This window comes from Barbus barbus (assembly GCF_936440315.1).
Source record: "Barbus barbus genome assembly, chromosome: 39".
Lineage (NCBI taxonomy): Eukaryota > Metazoa > Chordata > Actinopteri > Cypriniformes > Cyprinidae > Barbus > Barbus barbus.
In genome coordinates this window covers 25,210,254-25,232,796 of record NC_136717.1, presented here as the reverse complement: position 1 = coordinate 25,232,796, position 22,543 = coordinate 25,210,254, and the positions used below count along the sequence as shown (strand labels likewise).

Below are 22,543 nucleotides of genomic sequence, written 5' to 3'. Positions count from 1 at the left end.
GCTTCTAATGCGACTCAACCAATCAGAATCAAGGACCGGAACTATGTTTTATAATTATACATAAACAATGGCTTTCTTTATGCATGTAAATCATTGATTTTTAAATTATTTCTATATTAAATAATGTGATATATTTACTATAAATTAATTTTATATACAATTATTTTATATAATGCTACTTTTTAGGAAAATGTCCCAATCTTTATAAAAAAAAATAAAAAATTTTTTTTTATTAAATTTGACAACCCCCCCCCCCCCCAACCCAAAAAAATTGGGTTAAGTTTCTTCTTTTAACCCTTTACAGTCTCTAATTGTTTATAGAGAACCATTAAATGTTATATTTTCATTACAATTGAGCCCAATTATAATTACCATAATGTAAAACATTTTAAAATACATTTAGATTAAATACAATTAAGTATTTGATCTAAATTTTTAAATTTTTACAGTAATTAGAATTTGGGAAAATGTTACTGTCATTCAAATAATGGTCCTAAAAAATAAAGTAAATTTTCTTTATGCAAAATATTCTTTTTTGAACCCTCTACTGGCGTTAATGTTTCATAGAGTAGTCATTGTACGAGCATCTTCAGTGTCAGAGCACTTTGCCTCTGCCGTGTGGTGATATTGAAAAGTAACGCACAGGCCTTTCACCTTCGAATGTTTTATTAATAAAGCCATTAAAATTGAACCATGCCCAATAAGTTACATCTGAAGCAGAGTAGGGTGACGTCCTGATCTCAGCTGAGGCACTGGAGATGAGCATGTGCTTTTCACATGGTGGGAAAACAGCCGGCCAAACCGTAAAGGCAGAGGGACAACAGAGTGAATATATTCTCTAAAAACAGTGTCACATGTATGAATGAATGACCGTCACTGTGCCTAATCCCAAAATTACAGCACAGGGCCCATCGACCGCGTCTGCTCACGTCTCCTTCTCTGGCATTTACAGTTTGTACATCCAGTGGTACAACAAACCCAGCAATGAAACATACAAAAGAAACCCTTTAGGCTGAATATTAATCAACGAGAATGGGACATTCAGATATAATACATCTGCAGAGCTCCGATCGGTCGCAGAGCATGAGGGACACGCAAGAACGATACACACATCGGGTTTAAAATGTATAAGCAAACAGAAAAGAATTAAAAAAAATAAAAATCCGGTTGCAAATACTGAACATTCACTATTTACAGACGGGACGGGATGGGGGGGGCATCTTTCGGATGACAGGGTGATCACTATGTCCAGGCTTTACACATGCAGTGGAGACTTGCAAGGTCAAAGGTCTATACACAGCAGTGCCAGACGCCACTAAAAGCTATAGTCATACACTTTGATAGTCGATTTTTTTGTTTTTTCGCTTTTTGGTAAGATTAAAAAAATTAGGAGCAGCTTCAACTAACACAGAGACGAAAATAAAAAACCAACGAAAGTCACTCACAGAATAATGAATCTAGTTCGTATATGTACAGATGCACATTCTTTACATCAGTTCATCCTGTCAGCTGCTGCTGCTGCCAAGACAACGCCACACCAACAGGAAGAGGAAATGGAGGAGAGAAAAAGGGGGAGGAGCTTCCTCTTTTTACGTAAACATGAAGATCCCTCAGCGACGCTGGGGAAACGAGCTTGCTTCTTCAGTAACGACGAACAAAAACAAAAAAAGATCAGTGCATTGTAGGCAGACGAATAATGTCGCTGCCACAAAAAAAAAAAAAAAAAAAAAAGGTAAAAGACAGAAGGAGCCCCTCTGGCGTGTTAAACGGCATCTACCTTTAAGTTCATACAGCTATCAGGTCCACTTAATGGCTATTCAACAGCATTTCAACTTTATACACTTCCTAAAACTACTCATAGATAATAAATATAGAGGTTCACATACAAGCGTGTTATTTCTTGTAAATGCAGAAGGATTAATCTCATTAACGCATCAAGAACGTGTCCAGGTCTCATTTCAACCTAAAATGTGAAAAAAAAATAAGTATGTGCACATATGTGGGTATATATATATATGTGTGTGTGAAGACTGTTCTGCATTGTTGTAACATTATATTGATGTAAATTCAGCACATTGCTCTTTCCCAATGCTCATTACCATAATGCGTTCAGGTGTTTTTGTTGTAATTCTCATTGCAATACAGTATTTTTGTTGTTTTGCATTAAACAATATCTGTAATGCAATGATTTCAAAAATAGCATAATTTAAAAGCAGTATAATATAAATACTTTGTGCATGATGGTAATGAGAATTATGGAGAAAATGTACTTCATTTTCATGAAAACAATAAAATGCACAAACAGGCTTCATTTTTTCTAAACAATATAATCTAAAAAAATATATATTTTTGACTTTTGGGTGAAACGTGACCTGGCTTCATATTCTTGACACGTTTCGTGGGATTCACCCCACCTAAACTAAACATGCTGCAAATGTTAAAACCCAAATGAAGACATGTAAAATGACCTCATGATACCATAATTACTCTTCGAAAAATACTACATAAATAGGTTCAAATAAATATGTTAAGTCACATTATTTAAACAGGGCATCTCTCTAGTCGTATGAATGCGTGTCAATAGGATGCCTGTTTTGATCTGATTCATGATCAGACGAATCAAGGCAGCTTCAAGGAATCGTTCACCTACCGTTATTTACTAATCATCATATCGTTCCAAACATATGCATATTACTTTCTCCGTAGGAAAAAACAACACTTTCTACTCGAATGGAAAAGAGCAGCCTGAACATTCTGCTAAATATCTCTTTTTGTGTTCCACGTAAGACAGTCAGTCACATGGTTTTGATGCGACATGAGGATGAATAAATACTAATAAAAAGTCTAATTTTGGCCAGAACAATTCCTTAAAACCACAAACGCTATTATCGCCTGATGCTTTTGCGATGCTAATTCTCATTCCTACACAGAATTCCAGGTTGAACCAGGACTTGCACACGACGAAGAGCTGATATCACTTTAAAAGCAACAAAAAAGGGGTCACAGGAAGAAAACCAAGGTAAAACGAAAAGTAGTCGATGTGCGAAACAAAACACAAACGTCTCTGCTGACCAATCGAGGATCTGCCTCTGATGTCATTAAACTTCCTGTTCCTCGTGTCCCTGCGTCTTGGGTAGGTGGGCGGGTGGAGTTGGTGACGGTAACCAATGACAGCATGCGTTATCCTGACTGGGTGAGGTTTGCAGTCTCGGTGAAGGAGATGGTCCCAGTTGAATAGCACTTCAGGAAAACCTCTCCCCTCTTCTCCCTCTCGCTCCATCTTCTCTAACGCTCTGTCGCTCCTTCACCGCGCTACACCAGCTGGTATCCTGAGCCGGACGTCTGGCCGTACTCTATTGTGTGCTGGGAGGTCCAGTCTACTACCACGGGCCGCAGCAGACCGCAGCAGCGCAGCTCGAAGAAATCTATGAGGTTCCTCATACAGCCGTGACTGAAAACACAGGAGCAACGTTAAGGGAGCAACTTAAAAACAACTGATTCTGTCATAGTTCTGACTAAACTATTCAGTTTAGCAATTTCGGTTTCATTTTTAGTCATTTTGTTAGGAGGTTTTGTCATTTTTATCATTTTGTAATTTTTATTACTTATTATTCAAATATTCCTAAATAGTTTTTTTTAGTTATTATCTGAAAGTGTTATTACTATTTTGCTTATTAGCTTTTCATTTTTTTGCACAGCATTTATTTATAATGTTTTGTTTAAATGTATTTTGTGCATTATTCATTTTGAAATTTGTATTAGTCATTGTTCAAATATTTGAGTAGTTTTAATTTAGTTTCTCAAGTTTGAGTTAATTTTATATTATATTAAATAAAGGTCACGGTCACTTGACAAACAAACCATCCTCCTCTATGTTCAGTGCCTGAAATGAGTTTAAAGGACTCACTTGAAAGGGCTCTCGATGGATGTGGCTGTAACTTTAAAGTGCTTATATCTTCTGGCGTTCATGCGCTCATTTGTAGTGATGCCCAGAACAGCGATCTATGGAGGACACATCAAACATTCACATCAAACCACAAAAACTGTTCCAAACCCTAGTGAGTCGACTCAATTTTTACAGGTTAACATGCAGACTAAAACGGATTCTGAAGACCTAAACAAAGGCTTCTGGAAATGTAAAAAGTGAAAGGGAAAGTGACGTGACATGTGGCCAAGTATGGTTACCCATACTTGGAACCCATCCAAAGTGCACACACACACCGTGAACACGCACCCGGAGCAGTGGGCAGCACCCGGGGAGAAGTTGCGTTCAGTGCCTTGCTCAAGGGCACCTCGGTCGTGGTATTGAGGGTGGAAGATATATGGAGGTGGCTGTACATTCACCTCCCCCACCTACAATTCCTGCTGGGTTATGAGTCCGACTCTCTAGCCATTAGGCCACGCCTTCCCAGGTAGCCTAGGTAGGCAGCTTTCTTGCTTTTGTAACAGATCTGGACTTGAGTGTGTCTTACCTGGTAGAGCTGGCACATGATGAGCACAGCGACCCACATGAAGTGAAACACACTGTTGATAAACATCCAGAACATCCACGGCGAGCAGGTGGCGATCTGGGTGACGTAGATCCAAAAGCCGTCTTTAGTGTAGCTGGTAGCACAGTGAATCCTCCAGTCTGCAGAAACACACCACAATCACGTTCACTTCATCAATATTATACATATGTATGCTACTAATGCAAAAAATAAAAACAATAAGGTCTCATTTGTTAATATTAATTAAAGGGATAGTTCACCCAAAAATGAAAATTGTCATCATTTACTCACCATCAAGTCATTCCAAACCTGTATGAGCTTATTTCTTCTGTTCAACATAAAAAAATATATTTTGAAGAATGTTGGTAACCAAACAGTTGATGGTACCCATTGACTTCCATAGTATTTTTTTCCATACTATAGAAGTCAATGGCTACCGTCAACTGGTTACACGCATTCTTCAAAATATCTTCTGACAATGACGACAAGACTTTCATATTTGGGTGAACTATCCCTTTAAAGCATTAACTAACATGAACTACGAATTAACTATATTTTTACAGCACTTAACACTATTTAATGTTAGTTCACAGTTGAGTCTAAATGCTGTTTAAGTATTGTTCATGTTATCAAATGAAACCTGTTTGTAGAGTGTAACAAAAATGAATACTATTTTCTTCTGAAATTGATCTACATGCATTTATCATCTCATTGATCGCATAAAACCATGCAAACCCAAGTGTACTTACAGCAAATGCATCCGTATATCATCCAACAGATCATGCACAACAGGAAGAACAAGTAGCCCATAAAGTAACGGTGGTTTCCACTTCCTGTCCGCAAACAACGAGAGGAAAAAACAGACAAATGAAAGGAATGAGTCATATCTGCCGCTTTACATTCCCTCAACTATCTATTGAGAGAATGTAAATTTGAGCCCATTTGACTCAAATTAGTCAAAGATTTGGATTATGGAATGCTAAGTGGGCTTTCTTCACAATAGTGAACAATTTCCTAGCCAATCTCTGACTTTTCATGTTAATGTCAGGTGGAAAAGCATGTGAGATGGACGGTTGGTGGGACTTAATTTAGGTGTATGACTGAAAAACTCACCTACGCAGTTGCCAACCCACGGGCAGTGGTGATCAAACTTGGCGATGCATCGATTGCAAACAGCGCAGTGTTTCGATCTGATCGGCTTCCGTATCTGTGAACAGGCCGTTAAAGTGAGGGTTTTATGCACGGGCACCTCGATGGAAATTGCAATGCAAATCAGACTGTTGAGTTATCAGCTTGCCAACACTGACTGTGTTCAAGCAGCGGTGTGCAGAAAGGAAGAGAGTCATAATTACCAAACAGGTGCTGCAGAATATGCTGAGATCCAGACAGCCTGTTTCTGCCAATTCAACTATAGTCTGAAGAGAGAAGAAGAGAAAACAGCAGAGCATTTTTACATTTTCTGAAGAAAATGAGTGGTGCTTTCCTGTGCATAAAGCATCAGTGTTCCGGATGGTTGCTTACTGGCACAAGTTAAGAAGCCCTGAATCATACCACTTGAAGATTTGGAGAAAAGTAGCATTCCATCACTTGTTCACCAATGGATGCTCTGCAGTGAATGGGTACCGTCAGAATGAGTGTCAAAACAGCTGATAAAAACATCACAGTAATCCACAAGTAATCCAGTCCAGCAATTAATGTCTCGTGAAGCCAAAACCTGCATGTTTATGATGTTCACTTTTGTCCTCTCATATCAAAATCCACCCACATATTTATTTTGGACTGTTTTGGCTTGTAAACAGGGCTTAATCAGTACATATTTCTCTCCTGATTCAGATGAGACAACATTTTCACTGGAGAAAGCAATATTATAGATTATGGACTTGTATTTTGGCCAGAAGCAACATCATCATGATGGATTTGTTGATTATAAACGTGCAGGTTTTGGCATCACAAGACATTAATTGCTGGACTGGACTGGTGTGGATTACTTGTAGATTATTGTGATGTTTTTATCAGCTGTTTGGACTCTCAATCTGACGGCACCCATTCACTGCAGAGCATGTGATGGAATGATACATTTCTCCAAATCTGATGAAGAAACAAACTCAGCTACATCTCGGATGGCCTGAGAGCGATTTACCTTTTTCTTCTGCTCCTCGGATGCTTTGATGATACCAGGGTCAGACTTCCAAGACTTGCCAAAGTTGTAGAAGAGAGCCAGACTGTTGAGCAGGAAGGGCAGGTGGACGGTGACGAAAGGGAGATGTGTGGAGAGTTAAGGAAGTTATGTTTAATATGGCACAGCAAAAGAATAAACAGGGTTAATACTTTTTTTGGACCAATTAATTGAATCAGACTGTTTTGAATGTATCGTTTAAGACCCACTGATTTAGTGAAAAGAACCTATTTAAAAGAATGATTTATTCGCAAATCTTACAACAAAAAATAATAACTGAGCTAGTAGTCAATCAAACTGTGATCCTCTTAAGACATGCAAACTCATAGTCCTATTAAAAATCTAAGAAACTTCACAAGTTTAGTAAATTAGTGAAATGTACTTTCTCTCATCCCGTTTAAACAGAACAGAGTTTGACAAATGACTTTTTGAACAGAGACCGAAAGTTCCGTGGAATTCCGAGCTGCCACATTTCAATGAATCATTTCTTTAAAAATGTAACATTTCCTGTTTGCCTTGTGGCTTTGACATCTGGATGTAACACGAGCATCTCCATCAACCAAAGACAAACTATGTCTAAAAAGACATTGACAAATGCAGAAAATCTGTTTCTCTTGTAAGGGGATCGGTGGTTTCGTTGAGCTGAGCTGCATACAGGCAACAATTACAGCAGGAAAACAAATAAGAGCTCAATCCTCAGAGGAGATGATCTATTGTTGGATGATAAAGGGGAGAGGGAAACAGATCCACCCAGAGCTCTCAGTCTGATTTCAGTGATTTCAGCAGCAGGGTTTGAGCGCATCGTTTCTATTCCTAAAGTACCTTGACACACAGCGGTTCTGTGCACACTAAACATCACTCCACAACCTCCAATTACAGCCACACGAACCCCATTTCAGCAGCTTCCTTCGAGATGCAGATCCAGACACGAGTCACGTCTTGGTTTGCTCAGGAGATGAGAAAATGCGTCAGCTTCAGGAAGAAATCCTATTTTACCACTAATGTTTGACAGCACCTTAACCACAGAAATGCAACTTTGTCATTACCAGACAAGAACTCGGCTTTCTTGTGTTTGTACTTGCTTTCTCTCACACCTAATGGTGGGCGTCATGAACAGAATCTTATATCACAGTATGAGTAATTATATATCACAGTCATCATTTATAGCACAATATATTTTTGCTGGAAATTCAACAAAAAAACATTTATATATATTAAATAACTACAGAGGAATGCCAAATGTTGGATAATCCAGAAAAATAAATACATCACACATGAAAAGTGCTCCATCTTATTTGATTATTGATCAAATTGATGGACACAAATTGATGGATCAGATTATTCATAACAAAAGACTGCTTAATAACAAAGACCCCTTACAGGAATAATTCACACGAAAATGTAAACCTACTGACCCTCCGGCTATCCGAGTTGTAGATGATATTGTTTGTTTACAGGAACAGATTTGAAAACATTCATTATATCACTTGCTCACCAATGGATCCTCTGTAGTGAATGGGTGCCGTCAGAATGAGAGTCAAAACATCTGATAAAAACATATCAATAATCCACAAGATGTTAACTGGTGGACTGGAGTGGTGCGGATTACTTGTGATTATTGTGATGTTTTAATCAGCAATTCTGACGGCACCCATTCACTGCAGAGGATCCATTGGTGAGCAAGTGATGGAATGATGCATTTCTCCAAATCCGTTCCCAATTGCATTTATTATTTTGCAAAACCTAATTTTGTGTCTATCTCTCCTGTAAATAAATGTAAAGCTTCACTCAGCACCAATAAGCGTGTGGAAATATCTACCAGTATTTGACACATTTCTACCATTGCACAATACCGCCCAGCCCTTCTCTCACCCACACTATATCACTTAAGGTGTCAAATTCACTACATTTACTGTGCGAGTCACTCCTGATAAAACTTTCTGTGGAAAATTAGCCCATCAAAGATGATGTATCTGCCTACACTTTTCCACTTCAACACAACTTAAAACGAATTATCTCCTGAAAAACCCACTAACTCAAGTTCGCCTCAGTAAACCGTGGGTGAAAGAGGGATATTCTCAGTTTGTTTTCATGAAGTGTGAATGGATGAAAACATTCAGACGCTGAAGCATACTGCTAAACTCCATATTTCTATCATCAGTTCTTTTCATTAAGTCCGTTTAAACAAACAATCTTCTCTACCAGATCATTGTCAGATCTTTCAACACTGAAAAGTGAGATATTGCCAAATAAATTGGGTCACTTCAGTAACCCAGTTTTAAGTTTCATGTCGGGAAAACAACAAAGACAGAAAAAGAAGGCGTTTTCAAAGGAAGATATCAAATTCTTTAGCTCTTGGATAAAAAGCTGACCTGGTTTCCTGCTGTCAGCACTCTTATACGCATGTTCATCTGAGTCAACCAACATATAAATGGATGCTTATGTGAATCACTAAGGCAAATGCTGGATTTGCTTTTGCTGATAAATTATGTTTTGTCAGAAGAACTAAATACAATATTCCAATTAAGTGGGTTGAATCAGCCTAATTGAGTTGCATCAGTTTCTTATTATGCTCATCAGAATGATGGAGCAACTGAAAAGGATATCATTCCAGAACCAATAAAACCAGGTGATGTACATCCAGAACTTAGTGGCCATATAGATGCCCAGAGGAAGAGCACTATGCATGGAGTGATCGAAGAAAGCCCTAGAAGCAGAGATCAAATATTAGCAATGACGCTTCGCATTCACATCAGAATGCATTAAAAGGCTGAGCAGCACCACAGATGGGTAATACGGCGTCGTACTTGGACAGAAACTGCACGATGAGCCACACCGCTGCATACATCGCACCCTTGATGAGCCAGGAGTCAATGTCCAGATCGGCGATAAATCCCACCAACCAGATCACCAGGAACGGAGTTCCCAACATCACCTTCTGCCTGAACTCCTGCACACGGACAGAGAAACGTCAGAGTGCACACAATACATTGTGATTTCTCCTTAATAGTAATTGATCGGTTGCTCTACCTTGTCCATTTTGAGCCGTTTCAGGTACGAGGGACTATCGTAACCTTTGGCTTGTCTGGCCTCCTGCAGATGATTTATCATCCACACATTTTTCCTCTGTTTGGCCAAATCCAGTGGCGTCTCCCCCTGCAACCAATAAATATTATTAGATGTCATGTGCACCAGTGTGGTCATCATTAATTAAATCTATAACTATTATACATTTGTGTTCACTGAAATAAAGCCAAATCAAAAATAAAATAAACTGAATTTAATTTCACCTTTTAAAATTACTAACTGAAATAAAAAATTAAGGTAAAACTAAAAACTAAAATAAAAAAAATTTAAACTATTTAGAAATATTTGAAGAAAAAAAAAAATCATACACGACAAAAGCATATAACCAAATTATTAAAATTAAACCATTTAAAATGAAAAAAGAAAATACAAAAAATTTATAAAATCTACAACAGTATAAAAATAATACTACAATAACACTAAGCAGAAATTACTCTATTATATAAAGATATAACATATACTTAATTACTGCAATGTAATTTATATTCATTTTAAACAACATTTACTGAAATAATTTGAAATAAATAATTTGAATTTTTTTTTATTTTTTTTATTTGCTCATAAATAAGTAAAATAGATTTATACTTTGCATAGCAACTTCTGATTGTGTAATCCTATCATACTACTTTTCACAAATCAAGAAGTTTAAAAATACCAAAAAAAAGGAAGTAAACACTATAACTGAAAGTTCGCACTAGGAATCATATTTTCTCAAATAAAGACCACATAACATTAATTTTACATACAGCACACAGCAAAAAAAGCATTTGTATCCCTAACAACTAGAGTTAGCGAGGTTTGTGGCATTAAATATTAAAATACTTATTTAAAATTAATATTTGTTGAATACATACAGTATGAAAAGGTGTTACAGCATTTGCTGTTCAATTATCAGACAGAACGGTTAAATAAAGAAGAATGGGTGTCAAAATAAAAGTTCTGCATTCAGCATTTAGTGGCCATAAAGCAAACTTTCTGGCCGATGCCGATAATTATACCGTATTGACCTGAATATAAGACAATGTTTTTTTTTCTTGCAAATGCATCTGAAAAAACGTGGTCGTCTTATATTCAGGGTCTAGACTTTGACATGTCAATAATACTCCCACAACAATAGGTGGTGCCAAATACGTGTAAAACGAGTGTGCCATAAAATACGCATGTACTGTATGTGTGTTGTAATGTTAGAACATCGCAAGTGAAAACAAAAGAAAAAAAAAAAAAGCTTATAGTGGCATGAGTTATGACTGTCATGTTAGCCTGATGGGACCAAACTTCCTCTATAAGTGATTTTCAAACGTAAGTTGAAGACTACAATAAGATTTCACTTCTACTGTTAATGACATTTTGCTAGGCTACTATGAGATGGATAGGATTATTTTTGTATAATTCAGATAATTCAGGCTACCTGTTATTTTTATGGTTTATCAAAAAGTGTATATTTAAAACTGTGATTGCTTTCAAAACAAAAATTTTAATAGGAAAAATATGCAATATGAAAATAATTGAAGAAAAAACAAGATTTAGTTTCCAAAAGGTACATCTTGAAAAGGGGGGGGGGGGGGGGGGGGGGGGTGTCTTATAATCAGAGTAGTCTTCTATTGGGGTCAATACGGTAATTTAGAAAAAAAAGTACCTCAAATCTACACACTTGATTTCAGTATGCTAGTGTAGGACTTTACCTTGATGTTCTGTGAGTCGACATTAGCATTGGCCTCCAACAGCAGGCTGATGACGGTAGTGTTTCCAGCCAGAACCGCCCAGTGCAGAGCAGTGTTCTTATGATACTTATCACCCAGATTCACCGACACGTTAAACGTCAGCAACAGCCGTGTCGGGTCAACACTGCAGAAATCCCATCTAATTAGCTTTACATCTGGCATTGGCAAAACAATACATTTCTTCTCACAATACACACGCACCTGTGCATCCGATAAGCCGCCCACATCAAAGGGGTCATGCCATTCTGATCCATCATATCCACATCCTGGAAAATACGACACAGAGAAGACTTAAAAGAAAGATCAGACTGAGTTCAAACACAGTGTCATCTTTCCTAGAGGTCAAACCTCCATGGATGGAAATGTCATAAACGCCCCCTGCAGGCTGAAAATGGACCAAGCACAACAAAATGCATGATAAATCCACTCTTTGGCATGTTAATAAACAGTATTGAGTGATAGGGTGTCTTCCTGAGTAGCTCCACCCACAGTGAAATCTCATTGGCTCAAAATCACAATCAAAATATTCTGATTGGCTGTGACTGTCATTTTTTGTTTTGATGAGATCAGTGCCCCACAGAGCGTTTTCTAAGCGTTAAACAAGTGTACCTGTCCTTTGGCAATGAGATACGCCACAATAGAGGTGTGTCCAAACTGAGTGGCTAGATGCACACAACTGCATCCCTCGCCATCGATGAGAGAAGGATCAGCGCCGTACTTCATTAACTGCACCACCATGGAGAGATGGCCCTGTCTGAATGAGAGAGAGCAGAGGAGAGGTGTGTGCATTAATAAAACATCACGCACACACTAAACATACATGCAGTACTGGCATACTTGCACTGTTTTTGCAGTGTGCACACTATGCACATTATTGTATGCACTGAATAACTGGATAACCTAACACATCGCACAAACTACAACAGAACACAATGCATCTCACAATGTAATGCACTACTGTTTTACTACAGGTTTCCTTAAATCTTGTCCTGGAGAGCTAATGCGCTGCAAAGTTTAGCTCCAACCCTGATCAAACTCACCTACCTGTGATTTTCTAATGATCCTGAAGACATTGATTAGCATGCTCAGGTGTGTCTGATTAGGTTTAGAGCTAAACTCTGCAGGAAAATGGAACTCTTGGGCCAGATTTGAGGATCCCTGTTTTAGTATAATATACAGGTATGTACTATTATTGTATTTATTTGTTTTACTTTTTTTTTAAATAATTTAAAAAAAGTTAATTTCTCATTTTAAATTTGTCAAATTTTTAGTTGACGTTTTAGTCATATCTGTTTTGTTTGTCATTTTTATTTTGTTTTTATTTCTATTCAGATTTCATTAACTTAATTCTTTAGTTTTTGCAATTTTACACATTCAAATTATTTCAGCTAATTTTCTCCCCCCCCCCCTTCTAATTATTATATTTAATTTCAGCTTTATTTTAATTAACTAAAAATGTATTCATTTGAATTTAAGTTGCAGTAATATTGTTTTGCATTGCCATTTTTATTAGTTTAATTTTTTTATATTTCTATTTAGCTTTAATTTACTTATTTCAATTTGAATTTTTATAATTTTAGTACTACACCTTTAAACTTATTTTATTTCAGATATGTTTCCTTTTTAACAAGTTTTGCAAGTTTTTGCATCTAATATTTACATTTAATTTCAGCTTAACTTCAATTACTCAAAGATGGTTTAATTTTTAGTTTAAGTAATTTACATTTGTTTTATTTAAAATTTACTTAAACGTATTTCAGTTCAACTTCAACTTTTTATTTTAGATAATTTGTTTATCTAATATTTATATTTCATTTCAGCTTCATTTCAATTCCCCGAAAAATGTTTTAATTATAATTTAAGATTGAGAAATTTTGTGCTCATTATTTTTTATTAGTTTTAGTTTTTGTATTTCTACTTTAACTTGTTTCAGCTTTAGTTATTGTAATTTTAGTACTTCAACTTAAAACATATTTTATTTCAGCTAATTTTAAGTTTCATCATTTAAGTTTCTCAGTTTTTTATTTAATTTCCGCTTTATTTCAATTACCCTTCCATCTCCAGTGAGATGAACAAACCAGAAAATTTAAGTAAAAAAATAAAATAAAAAATTCACAATATTTTTACACAGATTAACACTGAGGTCATGAAACCACATTTCTTCATAGTAATTAATTAAATAGCAAGCAGTATACAGTATATACGAGGTGGTCTGCAATAAGCAGTATGCTGGTATTGCATTTCAAACGCACACCTTGTAGCCCAGTGCAGTGGTGTAGAGTTGAGATCTCCTCCCAGCTGGTCGACTATGGCACCTTTAGATATATAGTACCTAAAAAGAGTGGACCGACAGACAGCATTCAGGAAACGAGACATATAGGATTTATCTTACAGTTGGAAACGAGAGCAGCGTAAAATGAATGACTGTGCCAGAGAAGGCGCTTATTAAGAGGAGGATATGCACACACAGCCTCTCTAATGGAATTTCAAGCTTTTCTCATCTGAGCGCTGACAGAGTAATAACTCTATCCATTCCTCTGTGTGCGCATGTGTGTTCTGTCTTAATAACGTGAGGAAAAAAATCCAGGGATCCAGGAGAGAGCGTGGAATGTGTATAAAATGAATACGAGAGAGACGTACTTGACCAGGTCTATGCGGTTGTTGATTGCCGCCCAGTGCAAAAGTGTGACATTTTCTTTATCCGGCTGACGCACGTCATATCCGGCCTCCACCAGCTCACGGCATCGCTCGAATATCCCGTACCTGAGCACAAAAACACCTCAAATTACACCATATTAAAACACCCCTGAACAGCAGCTTTTATCTATTTTGCCAACATTGGTGTTCGCTTTGTCAGATGTTTTTTTTTTTTTAATTAGTCTTAGTCCTGTGTCAAATGTCTTTTTTTTTATCATATTTAGTCAACCTGTCCTGTTTTAGTTTAGTCAGGTTTTAGTTGACAATGTTCTGGAATTTTAGTCTAGTTTTAGTCAATAAATATAAACAAACACTCATTGAAAACATTGAAAACTGGTCTCTCAAAAGCTAAAACAGAGACTTTCCTAGAATTAATTCCAATAATTCTGAATTATATTCATGTCTTTCTATCAAAACATAAAAGTCTTTGTATTGTGACACATAGGTTGTGTAAGTACATTTATTCAGCAACCGCAATCATAAACAAGGTTGTGTAGCACTTTGTTTACCAAAACAATTAATAATTTATTTAATTTTCATATGATTAAAAGATCAACTAAATTAATGTTTTATGCCTTCTTTTGATTACCAGTAAAATTAAAATGCACACAATAAAAAAAATAAATAAAAAAAAATCATAGGGCCAATTATTGTTAAATAAATAAATAAATTAAGTTTATATAAATACATTTTTATGAATTAATTGGACATGCTCTTTCGATTATTAAAATTGAATTAAACCATTAAAATGGAATCCAGAAAAATTCAAATGCAAAACACAGAATTTGGTAAAACAGAACACATATAGATTTTTAGGGTCCTAAAAATTTAATTTTTGGTAAATTGTTTTATGAATTATTGCTAAGTTGTGTAAGTTTCATGATTATCAATGATTAAACATGACTTCTGATTGCCCATTAAAACATAGTCCAGAAAATTCAAATAGAAAGAAGAGAAAAAATTTAATTTAAACAGAAAAAATGTATTAAATTATGAAAAAATAAAACAGAATTTGGGAAAAAATAAGAGATTTCATAGGACTCCATAATGGGGGATTTAAACTCTTGACATCTGGCAACCTAAAACATGAAAACTCTTGAAGGTCTATATTTTATCTCCTCTTATGTTGAAAGCAATATAGAGACATTTTGGATATACAGAGTTTTTATTAGTTATTGAAAAAAATAATAATGTTTTTATTTTTTTTGGTCATAGTTTTTGTTAAATTTAACACTGGCCAGCAAACAACTGTCAAAAAAATGGAAAGTCTTTTGCGTTCTCTGATAATACAGAATCATGCTGCTCATCTGACATGGTTTTGATGACATGATTATCGTCTAGTTGTTTCTGGGTGGGGGATATTTGTGTAGACAGTTGTTCCGATGTGTGTGTGTGTGTGGACTCACTGGGTGGCTTTGACGATGTCCCAAGTGCTGTAGTCATCCACGTGGCTCTTGCGGCTGACGCTCTCACTGTAGTCATGGTTATAGTGACTCTGGGGTTTAATTTCCTGCGGGAGAGAATCCCAGTCAGTTCATCTCTATAGAGCCATCAGATAGACGGATGAGTGATGAATGACACTGAGGATCCTGGACACAACGTGTCATACATACGGTCAGTCTCTAAAAACACACACACACTGAAAGAGATTTTTAAAGGCGTCATATCATGGAAAACAGAAAACTGCGCAATTAATCATATTTCAACCAAGATCACAATTTCTGCTCGTCACAATTATTTAAGCATAATCGTCTGTGATATTTGTGATATCCAAACATGAATCTCTACTACATCATTTTATTGTAAGTTTATTACAATTTATATTACGAATTTCACTGTTTTAGCTCCAGAGAGACGCTTTTTAAGGTTTTACCAGTTTTCATTACATAGTTGTTGTTTTTTTTATTATTATTATTAATGTAAATTCTAAATATAATGAATCAGGAAACTACATAAAGTCAAATAAATCCTGAATTGACAGTTTCCTTCTCTGTGCTTACATGAAAGTGCAATAATGCTTATTAAATAAAAAAAATAAAAAAATTCATTTCCCAATTTTAAACAATCATGATTAAAAACTGTTATAATTAAGCAAAATAATTGTGATTATTAGTGATTACTTTTTTACAGAAAATCAGTTCATTTTATTTAGTTATTTAGGCTATTTTTTATATTATAATTTAATTTATTATCATTTTAATTTACATTTTAAGTGTTTCATTTTTATTTTATATTATATTTTAACCACTACTCAAAAATCTGCCCCATCTATGTATATATTTGATATCTTCAGTTATTTTAGAACTTCATTATCGTTCAGCCCTAACTGAAACACAACCGCAAATATAGCTTATTTCACTGTTATGATGACCTAACTATCATTCATTACCACATTTACTAATCAATTTTTTTTCAGTCCATCTAGGAAAACTATGGCAGTATGCGGAGGTTAACTAATCATTACAAATGCTATTTATACATCAAATTAACAGTACAGTAGCAAGAATATGCAGCTTAATACTAATGGTCAGCAAGAAAGCTGTTCAAGAAACTTTGTCTAACATTATAATTAGACTAATAAACCCCTCAGACTGCTTGTGCTCACAGGTCACAGGTCAGGGTGTGTGTGTAATGACCAGCAGATGTCCAGAAGCTTCAGACCTATTGATTGGTGGGGAGGGTCTCTGTCCATTGTATTAAAAGCCATTCTGACCTGAACCTCCATTATTGTTTTTATTTAATTGCATTTATTTTATTTTATAATTTAATTTAATATATTTTTTGGTTTTATTTCATTTAAATGTATGCTTTTAGACTGATTTATATACTGAAGGACCACTCAAAACTCCACTAAAAAAAATATTTTTATGATTTTTAAATGTAGAAAATATTCACTGTAAACCAAAACATTAAAATATTATTATATATCTAATATTATAATATTAGGCTACAGACATTATTACCCACCATAAATTTTTTAAACACCACATATTTAAAATAGACACCTTATAGCAAAAGCTTGAAACACATGCAAAGGGCAAACAGAAAACACCCATAGGACACAAGGGAATCCTGGCAAACACACCGAGCTCCCTTTGTGTGTTTGTGTGTCTGTGTGTGTGTGTGAGAGATGCGCACACACACACACACACACCCCAGTCACAGTCATTCACATATAAAGATGATAAACTGCAAAACACTGTAAACGAGACTGCTGATTTATAATCAGTGGCATTCAAATAATCCTTAAACTCATTAGTGAAGAGTAAACAGCAGGGACAGAGTAACCTAAATAGGCAAGAACCTGCACACTTGCACCAAAAACCACTAAATACATAGCCCTGTGACTCGTTGTTACCTTCACAAACACACCGCGCACACCGATCCGTCTAGACACGATTACACATATTATCAACACAAAGTTTCATCCAGCAGCCACACGTCCAGAGAAAAGCCTAGCGAGATCATCCGAATCCACAATTACCCTACAGCAAAGCATCTCTGATGAGAATCTGCATGAAGAGGATGTACAGTCAAATCTTTATTTCTAAAAGGCTCTTCTAGAGGTCAGAGGTCAGTCCAGCAGCAAGTACATTAAATGGGGTCATCCATCAAAAGTTAATGATCCAGCACAATAACACAACATACAGCCAGAACCCTGCTGAAAATGATCTAGCTGGCTGAACTATGCCCTCTGAAATCAAGAAAAAAGGTTTTAGTCAAACATTTATGAAATGTATAACGGCCTGCGGTTTGGATATGGTAAATATTATCTTTAACTTCAAACGTACTAGTTAACATATGAATGTTCAACAGGAAGCAATATCAACCGTGATTTTTTACATTTCTTCAACTCATAATAATTATTAATCAATCAATAAATAAATAAATAAATAAAAAATTCCCATTATAATAACTGGACGATATAAAGCAGATATACATAACATTACACTTCTTCATTTAAATAAAAGTCCATGCGATAAAATTTTGATTTTACGTATTTAATTAATTAAAAACAATTGTAAAATTAATCTATGAAAAAATTATTTAAACTTGATAAAAAATCTGTAAAATAAACAGATTCATTCTTTATCAACTCCTTGGCTCTGTAATCCTATTATAATATTTTTTCGCAAATAAAGAAACCGTTAAAAACATGAATAAAAAAGGACAAACACTGCAACCATCAGTGCACTCATTAATATGGTAAGTTTGTGTGCACTGGGAATCAAATTCTCTCAAATAAAGACTATGTAATGCTAATTTTACATACAGTACACAGTGAAATATGACATGAATGAAATCACTGATTTAAATATTACGCTCGCATCTCACACGCTTACTACCATTCTTAGTGCTGTCAAAATAAAAGCTGGTTATCGTGCCAAAAAAACAAAACAAATATTGGCCGATATATCGGCCTTGCTTATATATCGGTCAACAGCAATTCACCAATTTATTATAGGCTACATATTTAACAAGTAGCCTACAGAATACTATTATTCCAGAAAACATGAAATATTAGCAAACAGAGAATCATATTTTCTCAAATAAAGACCAGGTAATGCTAATTTTACATACAGTACAGTGACAAATGACATGAATGACATATTAGCCAACTGGATAGCGCGCACCACTTTCAAAAGAAAAGCTGCTCATCAGAAAAACTTGCAAAATATCGGCCGATATCAACAACTATTCATATCATATTTATAACATATATTTGTACAGTATGCTAGTATTCCATTAGAAAACATGGTAGGCTAAATGTGGCATAAAAGCAGGGTAGACTAAACCGAGGAGCTCTCTGCTAGCAGATGTGCACTTAATCCAAATGTATAAGTCATACACAGAGCATTAATGCTAATGCAGGTTATTATATACAATTTTAACGATCAGAAAAACATATGTTATGCAAGACGTGTCAGTCCAGACCACCAAACAGAACTGATAAAAATGAGCAGGGAGATTCAGCATCACCGGCAGGCCTTTATAAAGGTGTCTGGTTGTTTCATTCAATAGTTTTGCGCCTGGTATCAGAGCCGTTGGTCTAATTCAATACGGGCATAATGTTCCTCCTGCCAGTGAGGAAACGAGCGGTTACAGCATCTGTGGGACCATGTGACACACACTGGCTTCCTATTAAAACAGGAAGACATTAAGCATTCAGCTCTGGAGAGCGTGTGCTTTATCAACAGCTTCTGTTAATTACGTTAGCCATTTATATCTTTAGTTCATGTCAACATCCGTAACGACATGTCTGGACTGAGCGTCATCGAGAAATTATATTCACACTGTCAGTGCAATGACACATATCATAAAGATATGTCGAAATTAAAGATATATTATTTTTATCTCAGAATAAACATTATTTTTTCATGACTAAACTCATTATTTGTAGTCAGATTTCTTTGTCTATTTTTATTCAATGCCACAATATGACTGTGCGGCCCCAAAGCCACCCACCCAGGTGACAAAGGGCCAAAGCATCTGAAGGGAACGAGATCCTGTTGACTTTCCTTTAGTTAACAGCATTGTTTAACTTAAGTCAAATGCACAGATTGTGTCTTTCATAGTAGACGGGTTTCCTTCTGCTCTGGTGGGATTTTTGCAGCACAATCAATGTTTTTTGATATTGTTGTGTCATACAATAGTTTCTATTAATATTTTGAAATAGATTTTAATTTATCTATTTTCTATTTTAATTTAAATTTTATTTAAAGTTTTAATAATTTCGTTGTGTGGTTTTGTCTTTTTTTCAAACTGACATATCATTAGTGTTATTTTGCAATACAAATACAACATATTGCATTTTTTAATTGTTAAATATTTATTAGTTTTTTTTTTTTTCATTTTTTGTTTGTCATTTTCATCGAGATATAGAATGGATAGTATTTTATTAATATATTTTCTATTTCTATCTATTTTTTATTTTAATATTAATTTTAGTTAAAGTTTTAGCAGTTTTGTGTGGTTGTCATTTTTATTAATTTTTTAAAACACTAACAAGACATCCGTGTTATTTTAGTATAACTATACTTTAAAAACTATATACTATACATATATTTTAATTAAATTTTTTTTTTTTTGTCCATTTTTGGGTTTTGCAATCTCTTTTTAAACATGTCTATGCTTCTTTTCATTATTTCAGTTTATGTATTTACTTTTTACTACATCAAGTACTAAATCAAAATGAGAAAGGTTTCCTTGGTAACTAGTTGAAGCAAAATTTAATTCATATTTTTTAGTCTTAGTTTTAACTTTACTAATACTGTTTCCAATATGAACGTACATTAGGTTTTACTTCATGTCCCACATTTTTTCCACAATCAGCAAACAAACAAATGCTCCATATTATAATATAACCTCTTGATAATCCATCACACACCAAATTATGAGGACAGCTGAACTATTCATCTCAAACGGCCACATGCAAAACACCATCTCTATCATGGTTTCACGCTCTATCATCACTATCATCCCGCTGAAAACCAGGGAACATAGCAGACAGCAAACACCAAAAAGTCATTTACATAACATAACATTGTCTTCAGCAAATATTATGTATTATAAGCATTCACTTCTGTTATTAAATTGTATTATGTCAGCCTTTGCCACCATGCTCTGCAGATATCAGTATAAGTATTGGTCATTTAAAAAAAACATATTGGTTGACCACATAATATTAATGTATTGTGCATAACTAGTAACACTGAGATCTTCCTTTCAGTCCAACAGGTCAGCGTGTGTTAGTTTGACTGGCTGATGTTTCCATTCACTCAAACACATGTGTGTGATCAGCTCTATGGTCCCATATGAGCAAGCGGTCTCACTACACACACCAGCACTGAGCTCAGCGCAATAAAAACAAGTGTGAAAATAAATGCAATTAATTTTCCTTGAATGCATTTTTGAGGTGTCATGTTATAATTTAGTAATTAAACTCAGAGGTGTCCTGTTTATTCATCACCCATTGCACATATAAAACTCTGTCAATGTTATGTAAATCATTATCCTTGAATATATTAGTGAATATATAACAATGACAGACCAGAAACAGATCTGTCATTATATTCATTTCACCAAAATGCATTCAAACGCACTCCGACAGTCTTCTATAGTGTACTAAAGGCTTATTAATAAAACAATATGGCACAATCAATGTTAAAATCTGAGGGTAATGATTGTGAATGGTGTGTCATTTAGATGCACACTGCACACTGGATATCTCCACAAATATGCTAATGTCACGTTTGTCACTGCACGATATGGAGTAAAAACACACCTCTGCCTTCAAATATGAGATTAGACATGCGATAAAGCGACTATTAAATATATAATCTATGAATATGAAAAGCTAGCGTTAGCTGCAATGCTATTACGCAGCAGTGGGGGGGAATTAGCCCCTCTCCTTCACTGAGAGAATTTAGCGGGAGAAATAACGCTTTTACTAGCCCTGAAAACACTCCGGCTTCGTTTAGGATCGCTGCCGTGCTGCAGCTGGATAAAGGCTGTATTTTTTACCTCAGGATGGAGGATCGGGACGCATCCAGTTTCCTTCTTAAATTCATCCAGAGCGTCCGCCATCTTGCTGCTCGACCACGCGGAGCATCACGGGAAAAAAACATTTAGGGGGCGATAAACAGGAGAGAAGCGCGCGTGCACGAGAAAGCAGAGCGCTCGTGCACGTTAGATTTGACATTGGAGGCATATCATATATGTGTAATATTATATATTATACTAGTAATAACCTATAGGTATTAGTTTTTCTAGATTAATTGGCAAATGCCAAATTATCACACAAAAGCTATATAAAATATAAATATAAAATAAAAAAGTTTTAAATATTATTAAAAAAATTTTTAACATTTACATTTACACTTTTTGTTGTTGTTTTTTCAGCTTCAGAGACTAATAGCTTATGGAAAGTGCAAATAATTAATGAAATCTGTATGAAATATATAAAGTTGGTTTTGTTATGATTATACCAGTAATGGCTATTGTTTTAATCATTTGTACATATTATTATTATTAGTTTCAGAGAGCAATAGCTTATATGTAAAATAGCAATAATTAATAAAATCTGTGTAAATTGCATAAAATAAGTTGAAACATGTATAAAATTAATAAAATAACGCATTTCCTGATTCATAATCTATAAAACCAAGAATTACATTTCCAAAAGAGAAATCAGGAATCATGCAATTGAAATAATTACAAGATTAATCAAAACTAAAAATATATATTTACTGTTTTAAAACTAAATACATCCCCAAATAACAAAGAGACATGGATTACATTATCACTTTTTTATTTTTTTAGAAATATATACTAGTCTACAGATCTGAACAACTTTAAGCAGGTCAAATTTG

At 35.1% G+C, this 22,543-nt stretch overlaps 1 protein-coding gene across 1 annotated transcript; it reads right to left on the bottom strand.

Moving 5' to 3' along the window:
- Positions 1-651: 651 nt before the first annotated feature.
- On the bottom strand, positions 652-21,780 carry LOC306858808 (palmitoyltransferase ZDHHC17). Its single transcript, XM_079399551.1, has 17 exons — positions 21,696-21,780; positions 15,578-15,681; positions 14,115-14,237; positions 13,729-13,806; positions 12,084-12,228; positions 11,676-11,740; positions 11,436-11,598; positions 9,697-9,822; positions 9,474-9,616; positions 9,273-9,373; positions 6,631-6,755; positions 5,843-5,905; positions 5,604-5,697; positions 5,240-5,323; positions 4,473-4,630; positions 3,908-4,002; positions 652-3,451 (listed from the first exon to the last, which is right to left on the bottom strand). The coding sequence occupies exons 1-17, from the start codon at positions 21,756-21,758 to the stop codon at positions 3,313-3,315; spliced, it is 1,869 nt and encodes a 622-aa protein (XP_079255677.1). The 5' UTR covers positions 21,759-21,780; the 3' UTR covers positions 652-3,312.
- Positions 21,781-22,543: the final 763 nt, after the last annotated feature.

Coding starts and splice junctions, on each gene's coding strand:
- LOC306858808 (XM_079399551.1), bottom strand. CDS start 21,758: ATGGCGGACGCTCTGGATGAATTTAAGAAGGAAACTGGATGCGTCCCG. Junction 5,906..6,630: donor CCGAGGAGCAGAAGAAAAAG/GTAAATCGCTCT, acceptor TTCTCTCTTCAG/ACTATAGTTGAATTGGCAGA. Junction 3,452..3,907: donor TCCATCGAGAGCCCTTTCAA/GTGAGTCCTTTA, acceptor CTGTGTTTTCAG/TCACGGCTGTATGAGGAACC.